Genomic DNA, 26,140 nt, shown 5'->3' with positions numbered 1-26,140 from the left:
CACGAATTCGTGGTGTCGAAGAAATGGCTATCCGACTGCTGGCCGACCGCGACGCGTTACCTGTTGGCAAGCGCTAGGCTTGTGACTTCGTTAAGCGATATTAAGAGCTCAAGACGCGTTTCTTTGTCGTAAATACGACTATCAAAGAGCTAAGTCGCAATGGGTTTGCCGCGGACGTCATAAATTCCGAGGGAGTATACACGATCGAGAATCTCAGCGAGTCGCAGATCTGTGGTGCTTTTATTGAAGCGTCTCGCGAAGTCAACCCACCCTTCTACAATTACACCATGTCTAAGCGTTTACTGATAAGTTCATCAATCAGTATCTATATTGTGGGGGGACAATCCTGTGACTCTCTTGCTTTATGCATAGTCTCACTCTATGAAGATTGTGTAAATGGCCCATGTCAGAGTCTTCCTTAGAAATCACTTCTCTCATCGTAAACAATAATTTTACCCAAGTCGCACTCAACCTCGTTTGTGCTCTTGTACCGCCACAAGGGCACGCTTTATCAGTACTGCGTTTTGAGAAGTTTGGAATGGCATCGTGAATGCTTGTATTGATAGCCATTATAATCCAGCACCGACCCAGAAGCCTAGACTAAAGCCGCGGACGTGGGCTACACCTGTTGCTGTGCAATTTCTTTGATCAATGCCTTCAACTCCTCATCCGACAGTTTTGGAACCCCCAGCAGGTCATTGTCGGGATTCTCAAAGCCAGGGCCATACTTGGCATTGGTCCCGCCTTGGAGGATATAATTGAACCAAACCCATCCCTCTAGGATGCCCTTCTTCAAGGCTTCGTCGCTCGACTCCTTGAGCTTATTGGTGTCCGCCTCTTTGAGACTCCACGAGCCTGGAATTGCATCTTGGAGCACTGAAGCAATGTCCTTGAAGGAAATCTTGCCATCTTCGATTCTAATGCTGCGGTTCTTAGTGGCAATCGGGTTCTTCAGGACGCCAACGATGCCTTTACCGACAGTAGCTAGCCGTGTGAAACTGATAGGGGCATCACCGCCGTTGTAAAGGACAATTTCTCTATCCTTGATCTTCGCAATAGAACCATGGGCCAAGCCCCAATCAAGGAATAGGTTGTTGTAGAAGAAGGTATAGCTGAGCGACGAAGACTCGGCTTTTTCGACAAGATAATCCTCAGTCTTCACCTTTTCGGCGAAGACGGGGAGCTGGCGGGTGAGAGCGTTCTGCTGGTCACATCCGAAATTGGACGGAATGAAGCGCTGGACACCAGCGGCGACTGCGGCATCCACAAGGGCGCGTTGGGCATTGCCAACAGCTGGGGCTCCGAGAGTCGAGATGACAGCGTTGACACCGGCGAGGGCTTTCCGAAGGGACTCGGGATCGTCGTAGTCAACCACAACCTCCTTGACCTGGCTCGAGAAGGCGGCAGGGACCTTGCCCGCCTGCCGTGAGAGGACACGAACGTCAAAGCCGCTCTCAACAAGCTCCTTCAGAACCGCGATACCGAGGCTACCAGAGGCCTGTATTGACCCAAAAACATCAGCCGGAGCGATACATAAATTAGAAGGATTGAACTCACACCGGCCTGTGCGACAGAATTGATAGGGTTGGACATGGCTGGCAACAATTGAAATGGAGATAAAATGTGTTTGGTGCAATTTGAAGCGTGGGAGGGAAAATCTTTGGTCAGTCTTGGGGTTCTCTGCTTATATTACACCAGAATGCGATGGCGTGATCTTAGGCCAAGGCCATCGGAGCGAGCTGGCTTTCCAAATGGTCTCGTCATAACATCGCTGTGCCATGACTTACCCGGTTTGCGTAGTCATTCTTGAGTGGGATGTCGAAGTTCATGCGTGACCAAGATCCATTTTCATTGGTCATGTCGTTATGCTTTGAAATATGCCCTTCACCGTAGTTTGGTTTTGGTAATAGTGTCGGATATCCCACTTGCCCACCGCCCCGAGCGGGATACTAGTTTCAAGGCGCCGAGCCTGGGGATGACCGGGTGAAAGAAAGAGGGGTAGTCGATTATACACAGCACATCAAAGTTCAACATTCAAATTCGGCCTTGCTAGCAAGACGTCAATGTTCAATACAGAAGTGAGGAGATTTATAATAAGGGTAACCAGTGCAGAGCTTTCCTAGAGTAATCTCACGCATGGTAATGGGGTCATCGCCAATCCCCAAGAGCTAAACTCCATGGCTGGAGTAGCTCCAGATGCCGCGTTGACACCTACCCTGGATATGGCCTCAGATGCCTCGACCAGATTATCTGGACAGTCTTGTTCGCGGTGGGACAACTTTGAAATTGGTTCTATGTTTTGTGTTAAAAAATGGGACAGCAAATATGATATCTAGTCCGAGTGGGCTCGCCGAACCAAATCACACGACAAAGTCCCCTGGTCCCTCGTTAAGAACAGCCTGATACTATAATCAATGGATGGGCCTTTGTTCAGTTTTCCCACACCAAGACTAAAAACGTAGTTTGTTACAACTTGGGTATCCTGGGGCGGAGAGTAGGATGACCCGCTGGGATAGTATGGGAGGCGTTAGCTTGGACTGCTGAGTGGGATGGAACCTGGGGGAAGCAGCAGACGCTATTGAACTCTCTCGATTATTCAACTTCGGCTTCTCCACCATCGAGCCGACGAGCTATCCCGCTCGGTGCAGCTGCTCGGTATCCCACTCGGCATTCTACTCGGCATTCTACTCGGCATCCCCCACCTTCCCGATCATAATCATCAGGTTGCCAGCCAGAGCCGTTGCCCCGCCTCAATCTTCATTTCAAGGCAACAGAAGTTTAAGAAAGGCCGCTGGGTTTCTTGAAACTAGGCGCCGGGGGAGCCAGGTGCCGGCGTAAAAGTGTGGCTGCTCGAGGAGACAATCTACTCAGAAATTCCGCACTGGGTCATCAGACAACAAAACTCTTCGATGGCCTTGCTACCGTCAGGGTTTCGAGGCTGAATTTATTCAAATGCTCTGGTTTTGTGACTTCATATATCTCCGTCAACGAATGACCTCCCATCTCCACGGGCATTAGACGGGATGTGAGAGGCGGAAGCTCTTCAAGGTTGAAAAAGCACATGTATGAGCAACTACCCATCGGCGGTTGCTGGAACTGGAGCCCGGCGTCCAGCACGCGCGACCTTATGAAAAAAAGACGCCGAGTTCAGGCTCCATGATGCGGTTTCCAAGCTACTAGCTCAACCCTAGATGCAAATCGCAATACAGTCCACATAGCGCCTTGAGCTGTTGCTCAGGCTTAAACGACGCCACATCATGTCCCACAGTCTAGCCTACTTGTACCAAACCCTTATAAAACCTTCGTTGTTCACGTCCAATAACCGCCATCATTGTATACGACGAGGAACTCTCGTCAAGAGTAAAATCATCGGTCAACACCACGTCTGGGTCACAAAGAAATGGCAGCCTTCCTGCTTCGATCTCGCTCATAATGCAACCCAGAATCTGGCTTGTCCCCGTTACGGTGGCCAATTGGGGTCCACAGTGAGCCACGTAGTGGAATCGCGGCATCACAACTTGCGAAAGATGACATACAACCCTGATATCGGGGACGCAGGTTGCCAGTGTCGCGAACACCCATAGAGGACCATTACCATAGACGTCGTGGGCAATAGAGTATTCCGGGTCCAAGACTTCTATAGTAGAAAGCGCGGCTAGAACAAGAGGATGCAAGGGCCTTGAGGAGCACAGGACATCGCCGCCGAGCAAGTAGAGGTCTAGAACTTCTTGGGAAGATAGAATCCGGCCCATAACGTAAGTCAAGTACTGCAAAGCAGTCTCACTGTCTGTGAACGTCCAGGAAGCGATCTGACGTGTTTGGTTTTCCTGGTTATTGAGGTCTTTCTTTGACCAAGTCGGAGATACGGTCGGCTGGGCCTCTTCTGGGAGCGACTCTCGCCATGCGCAGAGAAGCGTCTCGATTTGAGCAAGACTATCCAGGAGCTCAGATTTGGTGAGTTCTTCCCCGTGGTGGGCGGCTGACTCTGCTACATACGGGAAGCCGAATACCTTTGAGTACCACTCTCGCCAAAACTGGACTGCAGATTGGTTCCCAACTTCATCCGCCTCGAGGCACGTCTCTAGGACAAGCCGATTTCTTAGCGTAAATGCCTTGACAAGAAGAACTGACAATTTGGCCGGGCCATGGAGAAATTGGTTCGAAAGCTCTGCAATCTTTTTGTTCGACGGGCCACACTTCTCCTTCTCCAATGGCCTAAAGGGTAACTGTCGTGTAAGTCTTGTGTGATGCATGCTCGCCCAGCCTCGTAGAATAGACAACCCCCATGGCAGCTGTGATATCCTTTCAAACGCCGAGCGTACGATAGTATCCGCGCCGTCCAAATGAGCAAAGTACGACCCAGCGCTCCCGGACTCCCATTCGAAAAGGGACAAGAGGAGACTTCCGGCAAGGCAAAGCCCCGCTGCATCGCTGGTCTCAAGGTCAGCTCTTCTAAGCGTGTTGACAGCATCGGCGTATAAGACGATTGCATTTCTCTTCCAGGCACCAGCAGCAACCGCTTGGGATCCTCCCAACCCAATACTGAGGTCGGATAGATCATGCCGGTGTATCGTATAGCGTTGGTAAAGGCTAGACGCGGCGAGCGACTCAATGGTTGGTCGTAAGAAAGGATGTGACCACAGATTCCCAGCTTGGTCATCTAAAAATGGCGCCAGACATCCCGACACATGATTAACAAAGTGATGAAGGAGGAAGGAATCCCTTTTGTTTGATCCCGGCGGGAACGAAGATGTGAAATGCAAGTTAGCTGATGCGACTGGTGTCGCTGGGCAATGGGCCGTAACGTTCGCCATGAACTGAGGAGTAGATGCTGTAGCTCTAGGGATAAGAACTCGGCTGGTTTTCGCAGGTTGGATTGCGCCAGGTGTGCTTCGCGCCGGTACTGTCGCAGAGCTCGATGAGCCATTGCAATTGAGCCACGTCCGTGTCTATTGCTGTGCTTGGCCCGATGACCAACATAGCGTTGGCTGCCGCCGAAGACCCGGAGACGTTTCTTCGCGTTAAGGAGGTCACCGTTATGGCGGGAGCGGTACACCTGCCTGGGAACATCACGCCATTTGCAGAATTCAATACCTTTGCTGATCCCATCGCAACAGCCGGGGTCTTTGCATTAACCTCCCCAAGCCCCCAGTCTACCATGCCTACGTTCTCCCCTGCTTCTCTTTTGGGATATCCATCGAAGCTATCACAAAGATTAAAGGTGAGGCTATTCCCCTTGGACATCACAACACGCCATCGCCTTGACAAATCCTACTTTCTTGAACGCATCAACACACCGCTCCTCGCGGGAAGCCCCCTTGCTCAATGGACGAATCATTTCGTCACACGGGCTTTCGACAAGCTTAAATCCCTAGAAGGCGGGGGTGAAAATTATCAGCCCAGGCTGTCGCTACACGACCCCATGGTTATATGGTATCTGTTAACTCGAGAGGACCCAGGCTGGCTGTCAGTCACCGAGGATATCCGTATTGAGACGGCAGGCGAATGGACAAGAGGAATGCATGCGGTAGATAAGAGGATCGACGAGCAGCCTGAGAAGCCGCAGATTGCGCTGGAAGCGCTGGGACTTGATCCCGACTCTGCAGATACCGTTCTAGGTGATGGCATGGGTTGGGGTAGCAGCACAAGGGGCAATAGAATTATGAGGACGACCGGTTCCCCAGGGGAATCCATCTTTGAGGAGATACTGATGCGTAAAATCTTTAGTTAACGGATTAGAGGGCGGCCTCGTATTGGTGGCTTAGATTAATATTGTCGCTGCTTTCAATGTGTAGCATAAATATAAGGCGTCTGTGGCCTCAGGTAGCCGGGACCTCATACAGGCTCCGATTCCTCGCCTGGATAGCTCATGAGAATTATAACAATACACACATCTTTGATCTCTTGGCAGAAGCCAACCGCTCCCTTTAAACTTTTAGGCGTTCGGATCTTGAAAAGATCAGCAGCTTCTGAACCGCTTCTTGGAGTTTCGAGATATACTCGGCGGTTCCGGGCTTTCTTCGAGCCATTCGGCATATGCCGGACCGGTTGCACCTGATATGTCCCCAAAAGGCTTGAGGTAGAGGTAATTCGGGAGAGCAGGGATTAGCTTGTGGGGATCGGACATCGGTACCCACAGTGATGCTATCGCCGATAAAAAAAATACTTTCCAAATAGGGAAGCTTCCTAGATAGGAAAGGGAGAGACTGAAGGAATTCCGAGTTCCGACTGGTACGCTAGCGTCATAGCCCAATGTTCCGACGACGCTAGCATCAAGCCATGAACCAAAGATTGTCCCGAGTCTCGAACCGAGGCGCGCTCAGTCGTGGCCAAATCGTGTGGAGGTGGAGGTGGGAATCGAGTCAGGTTTACTGGAAGGATGAAGGCGACATTCGTGACACTGATTTCCAAGCATCTCCAAACCCTTCAGGGCTTCCTTAGCCACAGCAGAACAACCCAATGAGCCAATGTGCTTCAACTCGGACTTTTTCCGGTTTCGATATTAGGTTCCATCTGTAGATAAGCTACATTGAACAGTCATTTTAGAGCTGTGACATGGGCACGCCACCACAGAGCGTGTGGTGGGAGAAAGATATGGTGCACCCCTTGCCACCGTCTCCATCCCCCGCTTCCACTAGTACAGCCACCTTATCTATCATGAGAGCCCCTGCAATTGCACCGTACCCTGAGAATGACGGTTAAATCTACGGCGGCATAAATAGCTGGCGAGAGAACACTCTTCCAGTTGGCGCACATTGGCCTCAGGAGCCTCCTTATGTGTTGTTGTAAAACCAGGACCACATTCACAAGCATTACGAGCATCACCAGTATCCATCATGTCGGCAGCCTTGGAGAATGCTGCATCGATGCCGCCAGGCACTATCTTGTTGAGCGAGGGTATGGACATAGCGTTACGTCGACTCCCGGTATATCCGCCATTTGCTAATATACGCATCCCACAGCACGTCAGGACTCAGACCGAGTTGTTCTGCACCCAGTGCCTACTTCCGATCCCAACGATCCTCTGGTACGAACGAGCCCGTCATCGTCAAACACCCGCTACTTCCAAGATTGAGTAAAACCTAATACTTTCATAGAATTGGTCGACATGGAGAAAATATACCAACTTCTCCCTAATCCTCGTCTACGTCTTTTTCACCTTTGTTCTTTTGAACATCGGATCTGTTGCTTATAGCAGCTATGTGCAAGACTTGGCTGTGTCATATAGCGACTACAACACCTCCATCGCACTGGTGTACGCTGGGCTAGCTGTTGGGTGTTGGGCATTCATTCCGTTTGTTTACCGATACGGACGCCGACCTTTCTACCTGATCAGCCTTCTTATCCAGCTAGCGAGCGCTGTGTGGGCTGCCAACATGACGACTTCCCGAGAATTTCTGGCCACCAATGCACTGGTAGGTTTTGGGGGAGCCATCAGCGAGACACTTGTCCAGATCACTCTAGCGGATACCTTCTTTGTCCATCAATACGCCACGATGAACGCTCTCTACTTGTTTGTCCAGGCAACGGGAAGTTTTCTCGGGCCGGTAGCCGGTGGCTACATAATTTCTGGAATGGGTTGGAGATGGATCTTTTGGTGGGCTGCCATCTTCATCGGTGCTACTTTTATTGCGGGCTTTTTCCTAGCGGAAGAAACCAGCTACGTTTCGAGCCTGACGGCACACCCGCTGCAACATTCACAGGACACAACAACCCAAAACTTTGAGGAAGAGAAGAAAGCCGACATCGAGGCCATCGATGCCACGGATGCCGGCAGTGTCACGTTGCCTAAAAACACCAGAAAGCCACTTCGCCAACGCTTGGCTTTGATAACCAGGAATGACGTCCACATCAAGCCACACTTCTATCAGCCATTTTCTATGCTGATCAGAATCCCGGCGATTATGTACGTTACTCTCACCTTCGGATCACTCTTGTCTTGGTATTCGGCCATGTTCTCCGTCGCAGCCTCCATGCTACCCCTGCCGCCTTACAACTTCACCGCGGTGCAAGTTGGGCTCTTTTTCCTTGCGCCGTTTGTCGGTGCCGTCATCGCCACACCGCTCACTGGACCCTTGTCGGATTGGATGATCCTTCGATTGGCCAAGCGGAATAATGGTGTTTATGAGCCGGAAATGCGTCTCTACCCTGCCTTCATTGGAGGGATTCTGACTATGGCTGGAATTCTAATGTTCGGCATGGGCATTGTTTACGTGAGTTGATGCTTTCCTCCTTCCTAAAGCTCTTGCCTTGTAAGTATCGAAAGTCATATTGAATTGGGTTACTGACGGTGTGGTAACTGCAGGGTGCCCCTTGGATTTTGCTTGCCGTGGGCGTGGCAATTTACACGCTAGGATTCATCAGCTGCACCGACATCGCTCTCGCCTACTTGATAGATTCATACGTAAATGTGAGTACATATGTACCCCTGAAACCCTCACTTTCTTCATTGTCTAATTCAGTCTACAGATCATTGGAGATGCCATGGTTGGGATTGGTACTGTCCGCAACTTGTTCGCCGTCATCGTCCTATTCGGCCTCGGCCCGTGGATTGAGGGTATGGGATTAAGAAACTTTTTTATCCTGCTGTCTGCAGTCGCCTTTGCTATCCTACTTATACCTGTCCCGCTCCTCATTTGGGGAAAGAAGATTCGAAGTAGAACCGCAGAGGTGTACCGCCACTATGCTTCACGCCAGCCAATGCGCCGGGATTAAGCAAGGGAAACGTCTATCTACAGGAGCTGCTCTTCTTCCTTGTTACTTAAACTATTATTTGTATTGATGTGGATGCGGGAAGTTTCGTGGTCTCGATGAATGTAATCTACTGAATTGATGGTTGACATACATCACAGATACGCAAGTAAACTAGACACGAGTTTTGTCACTCATTATATAAAAGCAACATCTCGTGCTATACGGTCTTACCTCTCGCGTGCTGAAATTTGGCAAAGTGTTAAAAGCCTTTTTACCGAATCGTAGAAACAGGCAGAAAGCGAAAACCGTTTTTTCCGCCCTGGAGATGCACTGTCGTCCTCGCCGCCATAGTGAAAGTAGGCTTGAAAGCCGGTATGAGCGGACGGGAGAGATGAGGTAGGACCTGAACTGCTGATTATGTGACATTATCGGAATAGATTATGTGGATGTCTTGCAGTTTCTGTGGTAAACTTTTGTTTTAAAACTGCGAATAGTAAGATTATTAACTAAAAAAGTTAAATTAATATTAAAAATATTAAATTAAAACTCGAAAAAATTGTCTAATAGTTTTACTATCTAGCGCTTATTTTTTACTATTAAATATAATATTATTTTAACTCTTTAAGAAAATCTCTGGAGAATTAAAAACTGGCATCTCTCTCTGTGTGCAGCTGCAGCCGTCTCTTTTAACCTTGTCCGGACTACCCTAGAGCCAGCCCTGCTAGCAACCTTAGCCCAAGTATTCCGTTACATTCGCTTGACGCTCCGCAAAGTCCGGATGTTTCGCGTCTTTAATCCGATGCCATGCAGTGTGATTCATGAACTTTCCACTTCCTCAGCTGAAAACTATGCCACGGAGGAAGATATCCTCGTCTCGTGATCTGGTTCCACTAGACAATTAGCGAAGAGCTTGTTGAGGTGGTCGTCAAAGCGCGTGTTGCTTAGTACGGTCCAAAGACTATTTGGTCGATCAGTTCGTTGCCGTTTACTTGCAGGCTGAATTTCAAATTGCGCCACGGCAAGGCATAAACCATGACGCGGCCACGCATGGGGTGCTTGGAGAGGTGCTTGGAGAGCAAGGCATTCTTGCGGAATGACCTTTGTTGAATTTGATCTGATCGGACCGGGCGCCAAGAGTCCAGGGCTGTTTGAGCCAATAGTGTATCAATGCGATAACGAGATTGTAATTAACTTTACGGAGTACGACGTACTCCATAATTCGTTCAAGACTCTGTTAGCCGCTTGCACAGCCACTATGGCACGCCAGCATTTTCTTGGCGGAGTGCCCTAATCTCGGGGAATGCCAATGATGTCACTCGTTGAATGTCACCGCCAAGGTGCTATCGAAGTGCAGTTGACTGTCAAAACTCAAATCAGCGGGTATTCTACATACCAATTGAATTCTGGAAGATTTTCAAGGTTTTCGTACAGGTATGATCTGAACAACTGAGTTTCTATGGGGGGAAAGGAGCCATTAGCTTCCAGCCCTAAATTGAAGCTGTCTTTTTCGTTGCATGCAGCGACCCAAGTATGCTGATTGCGAACTCATGGAGGAAATTCCTTAGCCACACCTCCATGGCCAGTTAGCTCATGGGCTTCGGGAAATAAAATAAAAATAAAATAAAACAGGAATGAAACAAGATTATCCTACACCCTTCCCGCTACCCGCTCCCTCGAAGCACGACTTGCGACACGGTGGCCATTGTCTGAGCCTCATCAACATAGCCTGGGGTGTCAGTGGGGCAGATGCTCGATATCGCATTCGATCCCCCCAATCATGGAGCGAGATATACGACCACCCAATCTAACACCAGTACACACGAGTGTCATTTGTGACTCAATTGCGCATAAGCTTATTTACTCAGTAAAGAAATCTGTCTAACTGGTCCCCAGAGTATCGGTAAATGAGCTAGTGCGTTGCCCCAAGCATTGCCCATTTAGGGGGCTTAGACCTGTGATGCTCGTTCTCGTTTTCATTTTGGCCGGCTGCGTAGCTACCCAAGAGCCAACAGATAGCTATTTAATCTTCACCATCGCCGCTCTCGATCAATGCAATAACAAATCAGACAACCTCATACCTCGCTCTATCAACCTATTCTCTCCATCAAAACCGACTCACTCTCCCCGCAATACACCCAGCACCAACGAAAATGTCGAGCGACCACTACAAGTACGACCCATCATTCGCAGCTGCGGCTATTTTCATAGTGGGCTTCACGGGCTCGGCATTATTCCACACGTATCAAATCTTCAAGTTGAAAGCGTGGTTCTTCATTCCATTCTTGATCGGTTGTATTGGTAAGGCATCTTCCACTACCCACCCTATTTAAAACTACAGGTACCGGCAGACAACTAACGAAATGTGGCATGTAGTTGAAATAATTGGATATGGCGCAAGAGCAGTCAACGCAAAGCAACCCTCTGGGGAATGGACCCAGGGCCCATACATCATCCAGGCTCTCCTACTGCTTCTCGGACCTCCATTCTACGCTGTATCGATTTACATGGTTCTTGGGCGGCTTATAACGCTTTTGGACGCGGAAAAGTATTCCATCATCAGGACAAAATGGTTGACCAAATTCTTCTTACTTGGCGATGTCGCTTCTATCGCTGGCCAGGGAATGGGTAAGTGAGAGCAGATACGGATTTTATATGAAATATTGGGTGAGTGGAGCAGAAAGCTAACTTGTTTTCAGGTGGTGCTATGCTTGCAGGCGCAAACAGCAAATCATCCCGAGACAGAGGACAGATGATCATTATCATCGGCCTTGTGATTCAAATCCTTTTCTTCAGCCTTTTCATGATCGTCACTCTTATCTTCCACCGTCGCATCCACCGCAAGCCCACGAATGCAAGCCGGAAGCTGATGTCTCCATGGGACAAGCTCCTTATGGTTCTGTACGGCACGAGTGGACTCATTATGATCCGATCGGTCTTTCGAGTTATCGAGTACATCATGGGTGAGGACGGAGTGCTCATGTCCAAGGAAATCTTCATCTACTTGTTCGATGCGTCTTTGATGCTCATTACTTCCATCGCTTTCAACGTTTTCCACCCCTCTCGCATCATCACAAAGGAAAAGGGACGACCTCTCGGAAGCTCGGACTCCGAGCACCAGTTCCAGACTTACGACATGGAGAGGCAAAACGCCATGGGGCATCATTAAATACGGTACATGCTGAAGGTATAGTACCTACAAAGGGGGGAGGAAGGAAGCTTAACTGGATAAGAAGGAACTTAGAATGTGGAGGCTGATGCTGGGATGGTAGCTACCCTGGAATGTGGAAGCAGTTGGGGTTATTGGTGCATTTGTTATATAGAATGGACTTGTGAGTTTGTGCTTATGGAAGATTGGTTTTTATTTTGTATTGATAGATTGTTTTAAAGGAAATGGGAGCCCTATAGACCGAAGCGATAATAAACACACTCTTTATCTAGGATACAAAACACAGCATTTATTTATTTTCAGTAATTTATGAAGAAACCTATTAAATATTATTGTAAATTACTTTAAACAAGTAAAAATTAATCTATTTCGATAATTCATCATTATCCTCCGGGCTTCGGGACCGCAAAAATACGCCATCAGCAACCCAGGATGTCTGACTTCTTCCACTACCCATGTTGCCAGGGAGGGAGGTGAGATGACATCGCCTTAGCCTCCCCAACATTCGGGTTTGAAGCCGTTCTACGATCCGAGCCTGGAACACGCCCTAACCCCATTACGCCCACGGAAATTGTACCTGGGGATTAGAGAGTTGAGTTCATGTAGTACATAACCGAAGACGCCATACGACTACTCGAGCGTCATATCCTTCTCATTTCTTTGGCAGCTCAGAGGTAAACCACGGAAACCTTTATTCGAGAGATATTCCTTGGCCGCTATGATGAGTGAGGGCGTAGATTGATCGTCTGTTCTCGGTGTGGCTACGGCCGAATGTGGTGATCATCGGCTGACAGCTTCCGACTCCTGGGCAACGTGCGGGACACCTCCAGGGAGATCTTCGTGCTGTTGCCCACGCTTATGAAGAAGGTACCCGAGTGCGATGTCCTCTGTGCTATCTAAAGAAGGGCGAGTGGACTGTTTGGTTCAAGCTGTTTGCTGGATCGAGAGCGATGCATGATCCCTTTTTGTCTGGCGGTTCTGCTTTGGGGGAATTTTGAATAAACACTATTGCGGCGCTGTAGCACTCACGGCGCTGGTTCGTAAGGAAAGGGGAAGAGGGAGGAGAAAAGCCCTCATTTCGAGTTTTAGGTCAACAGCGTCTTAGTACAAGCAGCAATCATTGGGATAAAGACGGTACGTTAAACTAATCAAGCCTACAAACATCGACCCAGTTGTTTCCACCATGGCTGCCTTACCCCTCATCTCCGACTCCAGAATGAATCGCTACTTGTCAGTCTTACCATCCAGGGACCCTCCTCACATTCAATTTCCACCCCGAGTAAATTTTAAAGAGTGTTAGTGCAAAGTTATCTCCTATCTCCTGGCCTTCATCCGACCCGTTGTATGGGTCAATAGGAGTAAACTCATAACGGCCTACAAGGCTAGCAACTAGACATGAAAGTTGATCTCTTGCGTATTGCTCGCCCACACATCGACGTGGGCCACCCCCGAATGTCAAGAACGAGTACCGGTGATCTGCCCCGCCGGTAGGATTATCTATCCATCTTTCCGGGTTGAAGGCGCGAGAATCAGGACCCCAATGGATAGGGTCACGGTTGAGAGCCCAAGGTGAAAATACAATCTTGGTGCCCTTCGGTATTGGTTCTCCAACGAGAGTTGTTTGTTCCACGGGCTCCCGCCAGAGTAGTGTGTTGATTGAATGGTAGCGCAAGACTTCGTTGACGACGGCGTTGAGATACTTCAGACTGTGAAACTGCGATTGACTAACGTTTTCTTCTGAAGAAGAGTAAGGAGAAGGTATATGCTCTCGGATCTCCTTTCTGAGACGTTCTTGGACATCGGGATGTCTTGAGAGTAGGTGGATGGCCCAACAAGCGGAGCCTGCCACTGTTTCGGTGGCAGCGGCGAAGAAGTGAACCGTTTGCTCAACCAGATCTTGGTGGGAGAAATGGCCCGTCCGCATTATCAATGTGAGCATGTCGGCATCTGGGTCCTCGGCGTACCTGGCGAAATTACCCTCGTGCTCCGTAACCACATCCTCGGCTGTGGTGCGGACCAGGTTCATGATGCTGTGAATTGTGTTGACTGCACGCAGAGGTAGCTTCAGGGCAATGTTGGGCCCGATAATTGAAGCAGCCCTCAGGGTAAATTGCCCTCGCTTTGTCGTCTTGAACATCTCGATATAAGCTCGGCCAAATCGGACCTTTGGGTCGTGGGAGCCCTTGGTGCTCTTTCCTTTGCCAATCCTCTGAAGCGTCTGAAACTCTGTGTTGAAGCCGAATCGTCCAATTATGTCGATACTTGCTGCGGAGACTAGTTCGATGATGTTGGCAACACCGCGCATGGAGCCTTCGATGTGATCGCTCATGACAGATGACTCGACTATGGTTGTGTGTTCCGGAAGCAGTTCGATCCCATCGACTGCTGCCTTCCAAAAGGTTGGAAAGCACTTCTTCATCTGAGCAGGACTAAAAACCGGGTTGAACCTCTTGCGAGCTTGTTTGTGCTGCTCTCCTTCTTGGATCAGCAAGCCATGGCCGGCAATGTTGTTTGCTAGAATCCACTGAAGCTCAGGTTTGACAAAATTATAGGCGTTTGAAAACAACAGATCTTTAGCAGCATCTGGACTAGCAATCAAGATGCGCTCCTCATTGAACAAGCCCATGTACCTGATGAGTCCTTGGTGTGGCAACTCGTCAATCCATTTTTCAATCTCGGGGACTTTAGGTTCATGGAGAAGTCGGAATAGGACGGAGCCTTGCTTTGGAGAGGGAAGGTGCTTGAGAGGACTGAGACGCGGCTTGATAAAGAGGCGATGGAGACAATACAATGCTATACCTAGCGTAGCGAGGATAGGAAGTATCACCGATGGTTTGGAAACAATGCTAAACGATGACATGATGAAGAGAAGTGATAGTTGGAAGAAACAAGGTTCTGGTCAGAGGTTTACTGATTGCATGTTAGCTTCCCACAATCAACCAGAGCCCAATGCTATATTTGAAGACAGTCGATCGCCGACGCTTCCTACGCTTCCTCGACAACTGCCGAAAACACATCCGCAACAAGATCATACCGCGGCAGACATTGTGCTTCGAGTTCAGGCTAATAATTCCGTTTCACATTCCGGGACTCCGCGGCGACGCCGTGGCCGCTTCCGGTTGGGCTGGGGTTGACACTTCCAGTACAAATGCCGAAGGTAGAGCCACAACGAGACCCTGGATTCATGAGCCGAATACCCGTCTCCTCTCCCGTGTGGGGCCTCTCAGTTTTCAGTCGGACAAGAGATGGTTTCCTGATGTTCTAAAAGAAGAAACTCTGCTCGCACCACCCTCATGCACTCGCATTCCATGTGACATGAGGTGCTTTGCCGCCAAACTGCTATTCACTCATGCCTGAACGGTTTCCGGACATGAGAGGTTGCATAGTATCACATTGGTCACCGCTATCCGCAGAGTTTACTACAAATAGCACAAGCACCGGGCCACCGTTCCCCGCAGGTTAAACTCCTTATCGACACAATCTCATACATCATTATCCATTTGTTGCTCGTTGCAGTCCATTTCTACCATGAACGTGCTAGACTCCAACGAAACTCGAAGTGTTTCGGATGATAGGGAGTCTGCAAGGCCAACCCCGGGCTCCGATGGTCTCGAAGAGGGTGCTAGGCCGGTAAACTGGTCATTCTCCAGAAAATGGGCCATCGTTGGGAGCACGTCACTTGCCACCTTTGTCGTTTCCTTTGGCAGCAGTGTCTACTCTGCCGCAATCCCACAGATCCAAGCCAAATTCAGCGTTTCCAGGGACACCGCCCTCTTGGGGATTACGCTTTACGTGCTTGGATTCGCCTTTGGACCGATGGTCTGGGGCCCAGCATCGGAGTTATACGGAAAGAGTCGACCCTTATGGATCGGATACTTTATTTTCTGTGTTTGTCAGCTGCCATGTGCGCTCGCGGAAGACTTTGCGTTACTGTTAACCTTCAGGTTTCTCTCCGGGCTAGCGGGGTCCTCAACTCTGGCAATTCTCGGGGGCATGTACGTCGACTTTCTCACCGACCCAGTGGAACGCGGAATCTCTACGGCAGTTTTCAGCGTGGCTACCTTTTGCGGGCCAACCGTCGGCCCGATTCTGGGAAATCTCGCTGCAGTGAGGTTAGGATGGCGATGGACTGCGTGGCTCACCCTGATGGGAGGCATTTTCTTCGGAACTGTGGCTTTTTTGCTCACACCCGAAACTTCTGAGGTGGTGATACTACGCCGGAAATCCCGGAAAGCGGTCAGTAGAAGCGGATCGTCGGAAGATGTACTATCTCGAACACGTCGCACCGAGTCGGGCGTGTCAGTATTTCTTCGCAACTACCTCACGAAGCCAACCAGGATGTTCGTCCGTGAGCCGATAGTGAGTTTATCCGAATTCTGCCAGGAGACTTGTTGATGGTTGTCACAGCTTGTGTTCTTCACCATCTACATGAGCCTCGCTTATGGAGTCATATACATATCCCTGACCATGTATCCGCTTGCTTTCGTCACATCTCGCGGGTGGTCCCGGATCGACGGAAGCCTGCCGTTCCTTGGCATAGTCATTGGTGTGATACTAGCGTGCATAGCCATCGCTATGCACAGCATCTTCTACGTCTCCCCGCGGCTCGAGGAAACTGGCATCCACTTGCCGGAACGACGCCTGCCCCCAATGATTGCCGGCTCAGTTATTCTATCTGCCGGTACGTAGGGCTCACTTATGTTGGATTCAAGCTCACAAAGGTTCCGCTAGGCATATTTTGGTTTGGTTGGGCCTCGAACCCGTCAACCCCCTGGCCCGCCCAGGTTCCGGCGGGAGTTCTCATCGGCTGTGGCTCAATTTTGGTCTTGATGTCTGGTGTGGTGTATCTGATTGAGGTATATCTTGTCCATGCCAACAGCGCTTTGGCCTTCAATAATCTTGTACGTTGTGTGATAGCGGCGACATTTCCTTTGTATGTTACGGACTTGCTGGAGGAAGCAGGGTTGAACGTAGGTGGTTCGGTCCTGGGTTCAATCTGTCTTGTTCTTTCTCCTATTGCTTTTCTTTTCTGGCGATTTGGTCATACTATCAGGCGTTGGTCAAAGTTTGCTCAAGCTTGAGAATGGAATGGTGTACTTGGCTTGTAGTGAGGAACCCTGACGCGGAAGGCTGGCATGGGCTGGTGAATACTAGTCCCCCGCACTGCACTGAAAAACTTTATCTTGACGAGAAACAGTTAGTCTATTCATTATCATATGTGCTAACCCCTTTGACGGGAGGCACACCCGACGGCTCGGAATCTCTTCGACGGTTCTGCCAAAGTCGCACGGAAGATAGCGGAAGAAGGCGGAAGGGGCTTGTAAAGACTAATCTCAGCCCTGCGGTGGAAAACTTTATCTCTGAAAAAAAGCTAGTCTATTCATTCTGACATGTGGTAACCTCTTAGCTACGGAACTTAACCGAGCGCTCTCGGGGTTGCCTAGAAGCCCGAGCCGCACGGGAGATCGAACTGGAAGGGTTTCATTATGCGGGGAACGCGGGGTTGACCGCGGTAAGGCGCATTGCATACTTTTTCGGGAACTAGATGACGCAGATCGTTGTTGTGGACGCAAGAGAGATGATGCTATCCTCTCGGGTGTGCGGAAGATGGCACCGATAGCCGGCTCTCAGAGTTATGATACCACCCCACAACTGCCCTGCCTAGCTCGAAAATTTCAGCCCTGCTTCCTACAATATCCGATACCCCTCCCTATCTTTTGTCCTCTCGGCATCATAAACGTGTTCCTGGTGGGTGAGCAACAAGTGGATGCTTCTGTGCCCCACAAGCCGCCGTCAAAGGAGGTGGGGCCGGCTTAGTCAACCCCGGGTCCTCCGGCGGGCCGTCCCGGAAGTCTTATATATTGATTTGAAATGTGTTAGAAAAATGACCCTTTATTATCAAACCTCTGATAAACCGATATACCGACCTTGGTCAGCAGGGGCGTGAGATGACATACACTCCGTCTCGAGAAATGAGGGGGCCAGAGGCATCTACATGCAGACAATCATCATCATTAGTCTACACATCGTATTGGACGCTATCACCATGATCGAATTCACCGTATCGAATCTAACAGAGTGCTATTGTCAATTCAATTGGTGTGTCGTGGAGCGCCTAGGATCAAATAGCTCATCTGGTGCCGGAATCAATGATTCGGATGCCCACCGCTCGGCCTCCGTAAATTGATCAAGTTTGTCCTCACTGTTGTCGTGCTCCGGTAAGTTACTGCTGGTATCATGCTCACCTGACACCCAGTCTCGCAAGCTTAGTATATCAGACAATGCATTATCATGTGAACTTGAATAGTATGTTTTTTCGGTTGGTCCTTGGTAACTCGAGGCAGTGCAAAAATAGCCAACTGTTCTTGGTGTGCAGCGACATGCCTCTTAAACTTCACCATACTCACTACAGCATACTGATGACTTCGTGTCAAGCCGTTGCATTTCGCTTACTTACCCCTACTGGTATAGAGTTTTTCTGCCCATTTGTCGCAAAAAAGGCAGTCTCGTGCTCAGAAGATTCTAGCAGTATCCAGCCCAGTGTCTTTGAGCACGTGTAGTTGCTGGTCGTCAAATGTGCCGTAAGTAGCGGGATATGATTGAAGCTGATCAATCATAGGGGCCCTATTTTATAGTCAAATGGTCTAGAAGAGGGTATTAAAGGGAGACGGATCCGCGTTGTTATGATGCCGGATCCGGGTTATCAGCTTTCCGGATCAGGCATGTCATGCCGGTGCATCAGGCCTCAATCTAACACTTACCATGGCATCTCCCAGGGACTTGTCGAGATTACTAAGTGGGTCAAGATTGGCTTGGGTTATATCAGTTCTGGACTCGAAAGACCGCTGACGGCGTCCAGTATGCCGGAGGACACCGTGCGATAAGCCTTCACGAAGCTCCTCTACAACGTTTGGGATGTCATCGTCAACATCATGAACAGCTAAGCATATCTGGCTTTGGTTGTTTCTCAGCCTCCGAGAGGTCAGACCCTCAGATTCTCCTGTGCAAACGCCGGCGTCAGTTAAGCAAGGCAATAATCCAGACCGAGAACCTACAAGATACGAGATTGTACAAGCAGAATTGTGATGTAAGTGACAAGATGAGATTGAGTGGCAAGATGAGATTGAGTGTGTGCGCCTCTTGTCTGCTGACGAGCAGATATGGTACTGCTAAGCCGCAAGCAAGATGACGGTACCTGAGGAACAAGTTTGACTTGATTGGTTTTATACTACAGTCTGACAAGCTTTGTATCTAATCGCTAATATAGGTATTGTTCATGATCGTTCCCTGCTAAACTATTTCTTAAGAATATCTGACCAATCTCGCCTTTTTGCCCACTCTTCCCATGTTGTCATAGGGCAATTAATTCCAGCCTATGAATTCCATTAGTGTCATCTGTCCCTCGAAACCTTACTTGAAGATTATTGGAAACTTACACTCTGAATATCCTTAGCCGTCAAGAGATTCATACCGCCGTCGTACCCGGGTTCGGATGTGTAAGAAAACATGTAGGCAGCCTCAACACCCGCCTCGTGGTCAGGAGTAGCAGCAATCATTTCCTCTGGAGTAATCTGGCGGTAGCTCACGGGGACGTTGTTGATGCGACCCCAGGTCTCAATCCATTCCGGCCAGGTACACGTCGTTCCCTCTGCCATGTACGCCTTGCCGGGCGGCATTTGGTAAACGGCATATGTAAAATTTCCCATATCACCGACTGGGTCGAAATGAAAGGTCGAAGTTTCAGGGGACGTGGTGAAAGCCATCTCAAAGCTTCCGTCTGGCAACTGTTCGCGTGGTTTGTCAGAAACCAGTAAGAGTGACCCCAGGCGCTATTGTTGGAACGCATAGTAAACGAACCTTGTTCAGATACAAATCGGGAAGAATATTGAAACTCGTATAAAAGTAGCCCGTGTGGATGCACGACATTTTGGCAGCGAGTTCTGGGTAATTGTCCTCAACATAGGCCGGGAAGATGTCGGCTTTGGAATCAAAATGATAAAGCTCCTTGAACTTCCCGCCGCTGCACTTTTCCGCGTGGCTCAGAGTGGACACAAGAAACCCATTTGGATCGAGAGTATCGGCCACCGTGGCGGCGGCGTCCACAATGTTCTTACCATGCTGGTACTCAACGTTGTAAGCAAACTTCCGGCAAGAGATGCCTTCCTTTTCAGCCTGCTCTCGACAATCAGGGCGGAAGAAGGGCTCCCAGTAGTTGGTGACGCTGAAGATGACGTTTGCATCGCGGAAGGCCTCCTTGAGAGTTGTGACGTCGTTGAGATCAGCGGCCACGACCTCGGCACCGGCTGCGGAAAGCTTCTCGGCCCCCGCGGACGCCGGATTGCGGGTCAGGCCGCGGACCCGGAAACCGGCCTCGAGGAAGCGCCGGGCTACGGAACCGCCTTGATTCCCCGTAGCGCCGACAACACAAACGAGCTTCTTGCTGGACATGGCGAGTTGCTTGAGGCTATGGCTGAAGTTGTGGTGGCAAAGTGAGGGGCTGGTACTTCTGACGAGAGGGGGAAGAGAGAAGTGGGCTTCATCAACCACGGCACCACTATTTTGACAAGGATTAATTATCAGTTCATCCACGTCTTACCCAATCAAATCCCAAACCGGATCTTTTGATCTCTTGGCGCGGGGATTTATTGCCATCCAGTGGCATCATCAAGACATGATACAAAATGTCGGCGGTGAGCGGTCGTCATCTCATCCTTTGCATATCTTTTCATAGGGAAGAGACCTAGCTTAAGTGCGACCAACAACAATGGCTTCAGACAAGGGCCAAAAGACGCCCTCTCCACCAAGGTCAAGGTCCTCCCATTCCCCTCAAAGTGGGCCGCCTGCCACAACCAGACTGTCGGGTCCTTCGGAAGCATCGGATGTGAACGCCTCAAGCCCTTCAGACGAGGCGGCGAGACGATCCCCAGCAGCCAATGAAGGAGATGAACCAAGGCCAGCACCACTGCAAGTTGATGTAAGCTGCCAGTTCCAAGTTGTTGTTTCGCCTTTCAATTAACGCGATGCGCTCTCAATAGGAAGACGCTATTCGTGAGAACTATGCAGACTCTGCCTACAACTCGGATTCTGAATCTGCCTACACAGCATCAGTCACCTCGTCCATCTACCACTATCAGTACGAAAATGGCCGCCGATACCACGCATATCGCGAAGGCCAATATGTGCTACCCAACGATGACCAGGAACAGCAACGTCTCGATCTACAGCATCACATCTGGCGCCTACTCCTCGGAGGTCACCTCTACGCTGCTCCCCTGCCGGACCCCGCGGAACAGCGAGATTTTCGTATCCTAGATCTCGGAACCGGCACAGGCATTTGGGCAATTGAGGTGGCTGATGAGTTCCCCAACGCCCTCGTCAACGGTGTCGACCTGTCGCCCATCCAGCCCGAGTGGGTGCCCGGCAACTGCTCATTCCATGTTGATGACTACGAAGACGAGTGGACATATCGCGAGAATGAAAAGTTCGACTACATCCACGGCCGTGCCCTGAGCGGAACATCGGCCAATTGGTCACGATTCTACGATCAGGCCCTACAGAATCTCAAACCGGGCGGTTGGATGGAGATGCAAGAGTACGATGCGTGGATCTTTAGTGACGACGACAGCTGTGATCGCGCGCCATGGACGATGGAATGGGTTGACAAGCTGGACGAGGGGAGCAAGTTGTTTGGAAAGCAGATCAATGTGGCCAAGTATCACAAGCAGTGGATGATAGATGCTGGCTTCGAAGACGTCAAGGAGCGTGTGCACCGGGTAAGTGCAGCTTCAATTCTCCATCCGCTGCTCTAAATGTAATGCTAATGCTTGAAACAGATACCCATCGGACCATGGGCCAAGGATCCGGCGCTCAAGGAGCTCGGTCGGTTCGAGCTCAACCACATGCAGATGTCAGTTGAGTCACATACTCCGGCCCTGTTTACGCGTGTTTGGAACTATTCACACGACCAAGTGATGGTTTTGATGGAGGGAGTAAAGAGGGAGTTCCGGAGTAAGGATTTGCGGTTAATTACGAGTTACCGATTCATTACCGGTCGTAAACCGGAGTCGACAGTCTGAGAAGTCTTCACGAGGCTCATCTTTGAGAGGCTGCAAGAGTTCCTATTCTAGTAGCAACAATGGCACTCAGTGGGATACCGGGAAGCCGTACAGATAGCCTGTGTGATGCTTTGTTGAGAGCTGCGATTGGGATTTTAATGCCAACTTTCATGAGCTATTCGAACGGACCAGAGTGACTTTTTGTAGAATACAAATCGTTTTCTCTTACGGCAGACAATAGTCGAGAACAACCAGCAATTTTTGGTAGGGAGGTTCACTGCCAATTCAATATCGAACCTCCTCAACTGTCCTGCGACGGTTTGTGTGTGTTTCAAACACCCGCTCCCTTCCTTTTTTGCTCTGCCCTCTCACTCTGAAAAATCCTTGCTCGGTTCCGCGCCCGGTCTGATGCGATTTGTTTACTGGAACGCCATATTAAACCGATATGCCGCATTACTTCCCGGTACTGAAACTGTCTCTTCCCATTCATGGTTATCCGCTTCTCCACGCGAGGATAGCCGCACTTCGGCCTTGTCTGTTCCCACAAGCCGTCCCAGGCTGCTTTCTCCAGCCGGATCTGGAGACGAGCGGCTTCGTTCAAGGAACCAATATCCTTCGGGCCGTAATTAAATATCTGCAAAAGGTTGGCGACGCTTATCAGCGTCGCAATGTGGCTCCCGCCTAGCTGTGCTTCCTGGGCTTTGAGAATCCCCTTGCTTTTGGAGATGGCCTCCTCCCAGCGCTCCTGGGATGCAAAGACCATGGATAAATTCGTAAGCGAGTTGAGCGTCGACGGGTGCGTGGGGCCAAGACGCTTCGTTCTCCCATCGACGGCCTTCAGGAGCAATTCTTCCGCGGCTTCGAGCTTTCCTTGAGCCAGGTAGATGCAGCCTTGGGCGTTGTAGCTAGAGAGCGTATCCAGGTCATCAGGGCCAAATTTCACCAGCCTCGTATCCAATACCGCTTTACCCTCCGTCTCGGCTTTTTCCATCTTCTGGTTATGCTGCCAGATCCATGCCAGAGCCCCTCTGCATTTGAGTAGCTCTCGCTTATCATCTGGTCGACATTTCATCCTGATATCAAGAACGCTCGCGGCATACTCCTCTGCTTCGTTGAATTTGCGTTGATAGGAGAGAGTGCTCGTCAGCAGCTCGGCTAGTGCAAGGGTTCTCGGATCTCCTTTTGCAAAAGAGTCCTTTACCACGCTCAGCCTTTCCAGCAGCAGCCCTTCGGCCTTCCCATACATGCCTATGTGGTGATAGATTTTTGCAAGAAGACAAATGCTCATTGTTAGCTTCCCGTTGTCTGGATCTGAGTCGCTCTTCAGTGCCTTGACTGCCACTTCTTGTATTCTCCGGGCAGATTCGTTGATGCCACAGGTGTCGAGAAACTCTGCAAATGTTTCGCAGATGCTATGCACTTTCAACGCATCCTGTGTGTCTGAAGACTGAGACACGACTCCCTCGCATGAAAGAACATGCGGAAGTATATCTTGACGGATATCCAACGCAAGGTCGAGGTAGCGGTGGGGGAGGCCTTGCGTGGCTGCCTCTAATGCGTTCTTCACTATTCTTGCTGCAAGCATACCATCCTTCAGGTGGATTGCCTGCAAGGCTTCTTTGTTGGCGTCTTCTTTGATCTTCAGCCAGTCGGATATGAGAGGATGGATGGCGAAGCTCCTTCTAACTGGAGTACTCGGCAAAACCAGACCGTACTCTCTTAAACCCCTGATGATGGTATAAAACTCATTTTGGTTCCATGTTCCGTCTATCTTTCTGAACAGGTCTAGTACGGCGATATCATCGGAAATCGAAGCAAAGAAGAGCGTATCCGAAATTCGGTTGATGTCAAGATAGGAACAGATCTTGAGGAATCTTTTAACCTTGCCAAGAGTGTTTCCGTCGTATGGAAGAGCATCGAATGCCAACTAAATGGTGGTAAAGACGTTGAAAGCGGTCTGCTGCTTGTCATCCCCGATCACGGGCTTGACGTAAGACCAGATTGTTGGCGTCCATGACATCACATTTGCCCGCTCCTTATCATACTGGGAGAGGAAGTCGGCCAGCGTACAGTTCTTGTCGATAAAGCAACCAGCTTGGTGGACGGCGAGGGCGTGGCAGCCAAGCTTCGACACGATTTCCTCTGCTAGTTTTGTGGCCTCCATCGGCCGAGTGTCGTCCTTATCACAGATCTGTTTAAGCAGAAGCTCCACGGCTTCTGCTTGTGACAAGGGTGGAACATCAAGAATCTTGCCAACATATGCCGAGTCTTCGTGTCTGCTCGTGACCAATACAGCTCCCTCGTGGCCAATAGGCATGTAGTTTCGAATTGATTGAAATTCAGATGGTTTATCATAGTTATCGAAGACGAACAGCCACGGGAAGGTCCATCTCTGTATAGTCTGCTTGACATGGTGAATCTGGGCGTCTTCGTCGTTGAGAACTGCGCCCGGACTCTTGATAAGCTCGTAGATGCGCAAGAAGCTTCTCCGAGTGGCCGCCTCCGATGTAGCATCTACCCAGAAGATGGCGCGATATCTCTTTGAATTTGGGTCATTTTTTCCAGCACGATCCCGGTTCTGGATGCAGAACTGGAGGGCAAGCTGCGTTTTACCTTGTCCGCCCATACCTTGAAGGACGATAGTCGGAGGAGTAAAGCCATCGGCCGCGGAAAGAAGGTCGGCGACGTGAGATAGAATTTGCTGGCGGCCAACAAATTCAACTTGTCTTCCTTGGGGAATATCCAGGATGGGTGGCACCCACAGACGTTCGGCTTCGGCTGAACCACATGCCACAACACGATCGAAGTTGAGTGAGTTTCGGCACTCGCATATCTCTTCCCAGATGCGGTCAGCCTCGGTCTCAAAACGGATGCTTTTCCAAGCCTTGCAAACCCGGACCGTCTTGGAATCCTGGTCGCTGGGTGTGAGGACCTTCATCCCCTCGTCCAGCCGGGTCAGAAGAGCTTGAAGTCGCTTCACCAGGTTCTCGGACGCGATAAGCAACTCGGCAGATGGATTCTCATTTTCGATCTGGCGGCTGAACCTTTCCAAGTCTGCACGAAGTAGCGAAAGGTTGACGCAAATGGTTTCAAAGACTTCGGGGACAGAGTCAGACTTGTCCTTGAACTCCTCGATTCGACGATATATCTTGTTGCCAGTGTGACCAACAGTTGCCGCAATGCCGACCACGCTTGCAATCAATCCCACAACGGAAACTGGATCCATGTTGGTGGGCGACGCGGGGGTTTTCTCATGAAAGAGATAATGATCCGGTAGATGACTCTTGGGGCTTGGGGGGGAACGTGCAGTCGAAGTTGGAGTGAGAAACGAAGCGCATGACAGTCCCTCCAGTGGCAACAGTAAATAAAAATACTATCCGCAGAAGTTCAAATTTCACATCCTGTGCAAGAGGGCGATGGCGGTTAGGGACTTGGTAAGGAAAGGAACTGTTAGATGCAATCTTCGATGATTGCGTAATGATGCCATCACCGCACCAAAAGAAACTCTAACTTGGTTGGGCACATTTGAGGCCAATGGTAAATACCGTTCTTATGATCAAATGAACAAAGAAGGAATGCAATGTATTTATCGGCTTTTATCTCGGCTCATCGATTGATCGAATATGCGCTGTCTATGTAAGCTCGTCATGTTTATTGTGCCTGTGCCGCCAAATACTAGATACTTTCCTTGACCCTCTCTTTTCTTAGTTCTCGGACAGTCTGGACTCTGGGTGGTTTTCCCGCCACAATTTCCCAGGGTACAAAGACTGCCTGACCCTGTCAATCCAATCGGATGATGAGGATCTGTTACGAGATGCTACGCAGTGTTGGTTGACTGAATTTATTTCGAGGTTAGCGTACTCCATTGAGCCATAATAATCCACCAGCATCCGAGCGTGATTCTACTGGGTGGAGTCATGGCTAGAATGCAGCCTACTCCCAACAGTTGCGCCAAGCCAGGGATGAGTCGATTATTCCCCCTTTTGCCTGTGCTGCCTATTTGCGGGGACTCAAGCTGAAGCTGAAATTGTTATAAAAGCCCATTGCTACGCAGCTCCTTTCTTCACCACTCACAATCCCAACTGCCACAGTCGCCACCATGGCCGCTTCAACTTCCATCCAAGACGACCCCAAAACAGCCGCCGCGTTAAGCGACTACGAACAAAACGTCCAGTTGAGTAACTGGGTGCTCAATTCACCCGACCCCGTACCCACTGATGAAGAC

At 49.9% G+C, this 26,140-nt stretch overlaps 10 protein-coding genes across 10 annotated transcripts; 4 read left to right on the top strand and 6 right to left on the bottom strand.

Moving 5' to 3' along the window:
- Positions 1 to 569: 569 nt before the first annotated feature.
- BGZ61DRAFT_428123 (uncharacterized protein) lies at positions 570 to 1,626 on the bottom strand. Its single transcript, XM_046243733.1, has 2 exons — positions 1,558 to 1,626; positions 570 to 1,498 (listed from the first exon to the last, which is right to left on the bottom strand). The coding sequence occupies exons 1-2, from the start codon at positions 1,591 to 1,593 to the stop codon at positions 620 to 622; spliced, it is 915 nt and encodes a 304-aa protein (XP_046099265.1). The 5' UTR covers positions 1,594 to 1,626; the 3' UTR covers positions 570 to 619.
- A 1,643-nt stretch (positions 1,627 to 3,269) lies between these two features.
- BGZ61DRAFT_497467 (uncharacterized protein) lies at positions 3,270 to 5,244 on the bottom strand (the record flags this gene model as incomplete). The annotated part of the gene is made up of 2 exons (XM_046251155.1): positions 3,270 to 4,607; positions 5,095 to 5,244. 2 exons carry the CDS (start codon positions 5,242 to 5,244, stop codon positions 3,270 to 3,272), a joined length of 1,488 nt encoding a protein of 495 aa, XP_046099264.1.
- A 1,622-nt stretch (positions 5,245 to 6,866) lies between these two features.
- BGZ61DRAFT_362239 (major facilitator superfamily domain-containing protein) lies at positions 6,867 to 8,715 on the top strand (the record flags this gene model as incomplete). Its single annotated transcript, XM_046241342.1, has 5 exons — positions 6,867 to 6,897; positions 6,963 to 7,027; positions 7,098 to 8,213; positions 8,306 to 8,410; positions 8,470 to 8,715. The coding sequence occupies 5 exons, from the start codon at positions 6,867 to 6,869 to the stop codon at positions 8,713 to 8,715; spliced, it is 1,563 nt and encodes a 520-aa protein (XP_046099263.1).
- A 2,129-nt stretch (positions 8,716 to 10,844) lies between these two features.
- On the top strand, positions 10,845 to 11,860 carry BGZ61DRAFT_497464 (RTA1 like protein-domain-containing protein; the record flags this gene model as incomplete). The annotated part of the gene is made up of 3 exons (XM_046251154.1): positions 10,845 to 10,992; positions 11,068 to 11,319; positions 11,391 to 11,860. 3 exons carry the CDS (start codon positions 10,845 to 10,847, stop codon positions 11,858 to 11,860), a joined length of 870 nt encoding a protein of 289 aa, XP_046099262.1.
- A 1,237-nt stretch (positions 11,861 to 13,097) lies between these two features.
- BGZ61DRAFT_536920 (cytochrome P450 3A19) lies at positions 13,098 to 14,720 on the bottom strand (the record flags this gene model as incomplete). The annotated part of the gene is made up of 1 exon (XM_046254472.1): positions 13,098 to 14,720. One exon carries the CDS (start codon positions 14,718 to 14,720, stop codon positions 13,098 to 13,100), a length of 1,623 nt encoding a protein of 540 aa, XP_046099261.1.
- Positions 14,721 to 15,463: 743 nt separating this feature from the next.
- On the top strand, positions 15,464 to 16,929 carry BGZ61DRAFT_314452 (major facilitator superfamily domain-containing protein; the record flags this gene model as incomplete). Its single annotated transcript, XM_046238854.1, has 3 exons — positions 15,464 to 16,219; positions 16,268 to 16,541; positions 16,592 to 16,929. Coding segments are annotated over 3 exons (1,368 nt in total), but the record flags the coding sequence as incomplete, so codon positions are not given.
- Positions 16,930 to 19,055: 2,126 nt separating this feature from the next.
- BGZ61DRAFT_459128 (uncharacterized protein) lies at positions 19,056 to 20,360 on the bottom strand. Its single transcript, XM_046246856.1, has 3 exons — positions 19,718 to 20,360; positions 19,297 to 19,644; positions 19,056 to 19,233 (listed from the first exon to the last, which is right to left on the bottom strand). The coding sequence occupies exons 1-3, from the start codon at positions 20,306 to 20,308 to the stop codon at positions 19,156 to 19,158; spliced, it is 1,017 nt and encodes a 338-aa protein (XP_046099259.1). The 5' UTR covers positions 20,309 to 20,360; the 3' UTR covers positions 19,056 to 19,155.
- Positions 20,361 to 20,624: 264 nt separating this feature from the next.
- BGZ61DRAFT_362599 (putative methyltransferase) lies at positions 20,625 to 21,936 on the top strand (the record flags this gene model as incomplete). Its single annotated transcript, XM_046241374.1, has 3 exons — positions 20,625 to 20,834; positions 20,896 to 21,633; positions 21,694 to 21,936. The coding sequence occupies 3 exons, from the start codon at positions 20,625 to 20,627 to the stop codon at positions 21,934 to 21,936; spliced, it is 1,191 nt and encodes a 396-aa protein (XP_046099258.1).
- Positions 21,937 to 22,483: 547 nt separating this feature from the next.
- Positions 22,484 to 23,188, bottom strand: BGZ61DRAFT_309253 (uncharacterized protein; the record flags this gene model as incomplete). The annotated part of the gene is made up of 1 exon (XM_046238789.1): positions 22,484 to 23,188. A coding segment is annotated over one exon (705 nt), but the record flags the coding sequence as incomplete, so codon positions are not given.
- Positions 23,189 to 23,842: 654 nt separating this feature from the next.
- Positions 23,843 to 25,141, bottom strand: BGZ61DRAFT_482607 (P-loop containing nucleoside triphosphate hydrolase protein; the record flags this gene model as incomplete). Its single annotated transcript, XM_046249413.1, has 1 exon — positions 23,843 to 25,141. The coding sequence occupies one exon, from the start codon at positions 25,139 to 25,141 to the stop codon at positions 23,843 to 23,845; it is 1,299 nt and encodes a 432-aa protein (XP_046099256.1).
- Positions 25,142 to 26,140: the final 999 nt, after the last annotated feature.

This window comes from Ilyonectria robusta (genome assembly GCF_021365365.1).
Source record: "Ilyonectria robusta strain PMI_751 chromosome Unknown BGZ61scaffold_22, whole genome shotgun sequence".
Classification (NCBI taxonomy): domain Eukaryota; kingdom Fungi; phylum Ascomycota; class Sordariomycetes; order Hypocreales; family Nectriaceae; genus Ilyonectria; species Ilyonectria robusta.
The sequence above is the reverse complement of the archived record's forward strand: the minus strand, read 5'-3'. Positions and strand labels throughout refer to the sequence as shown.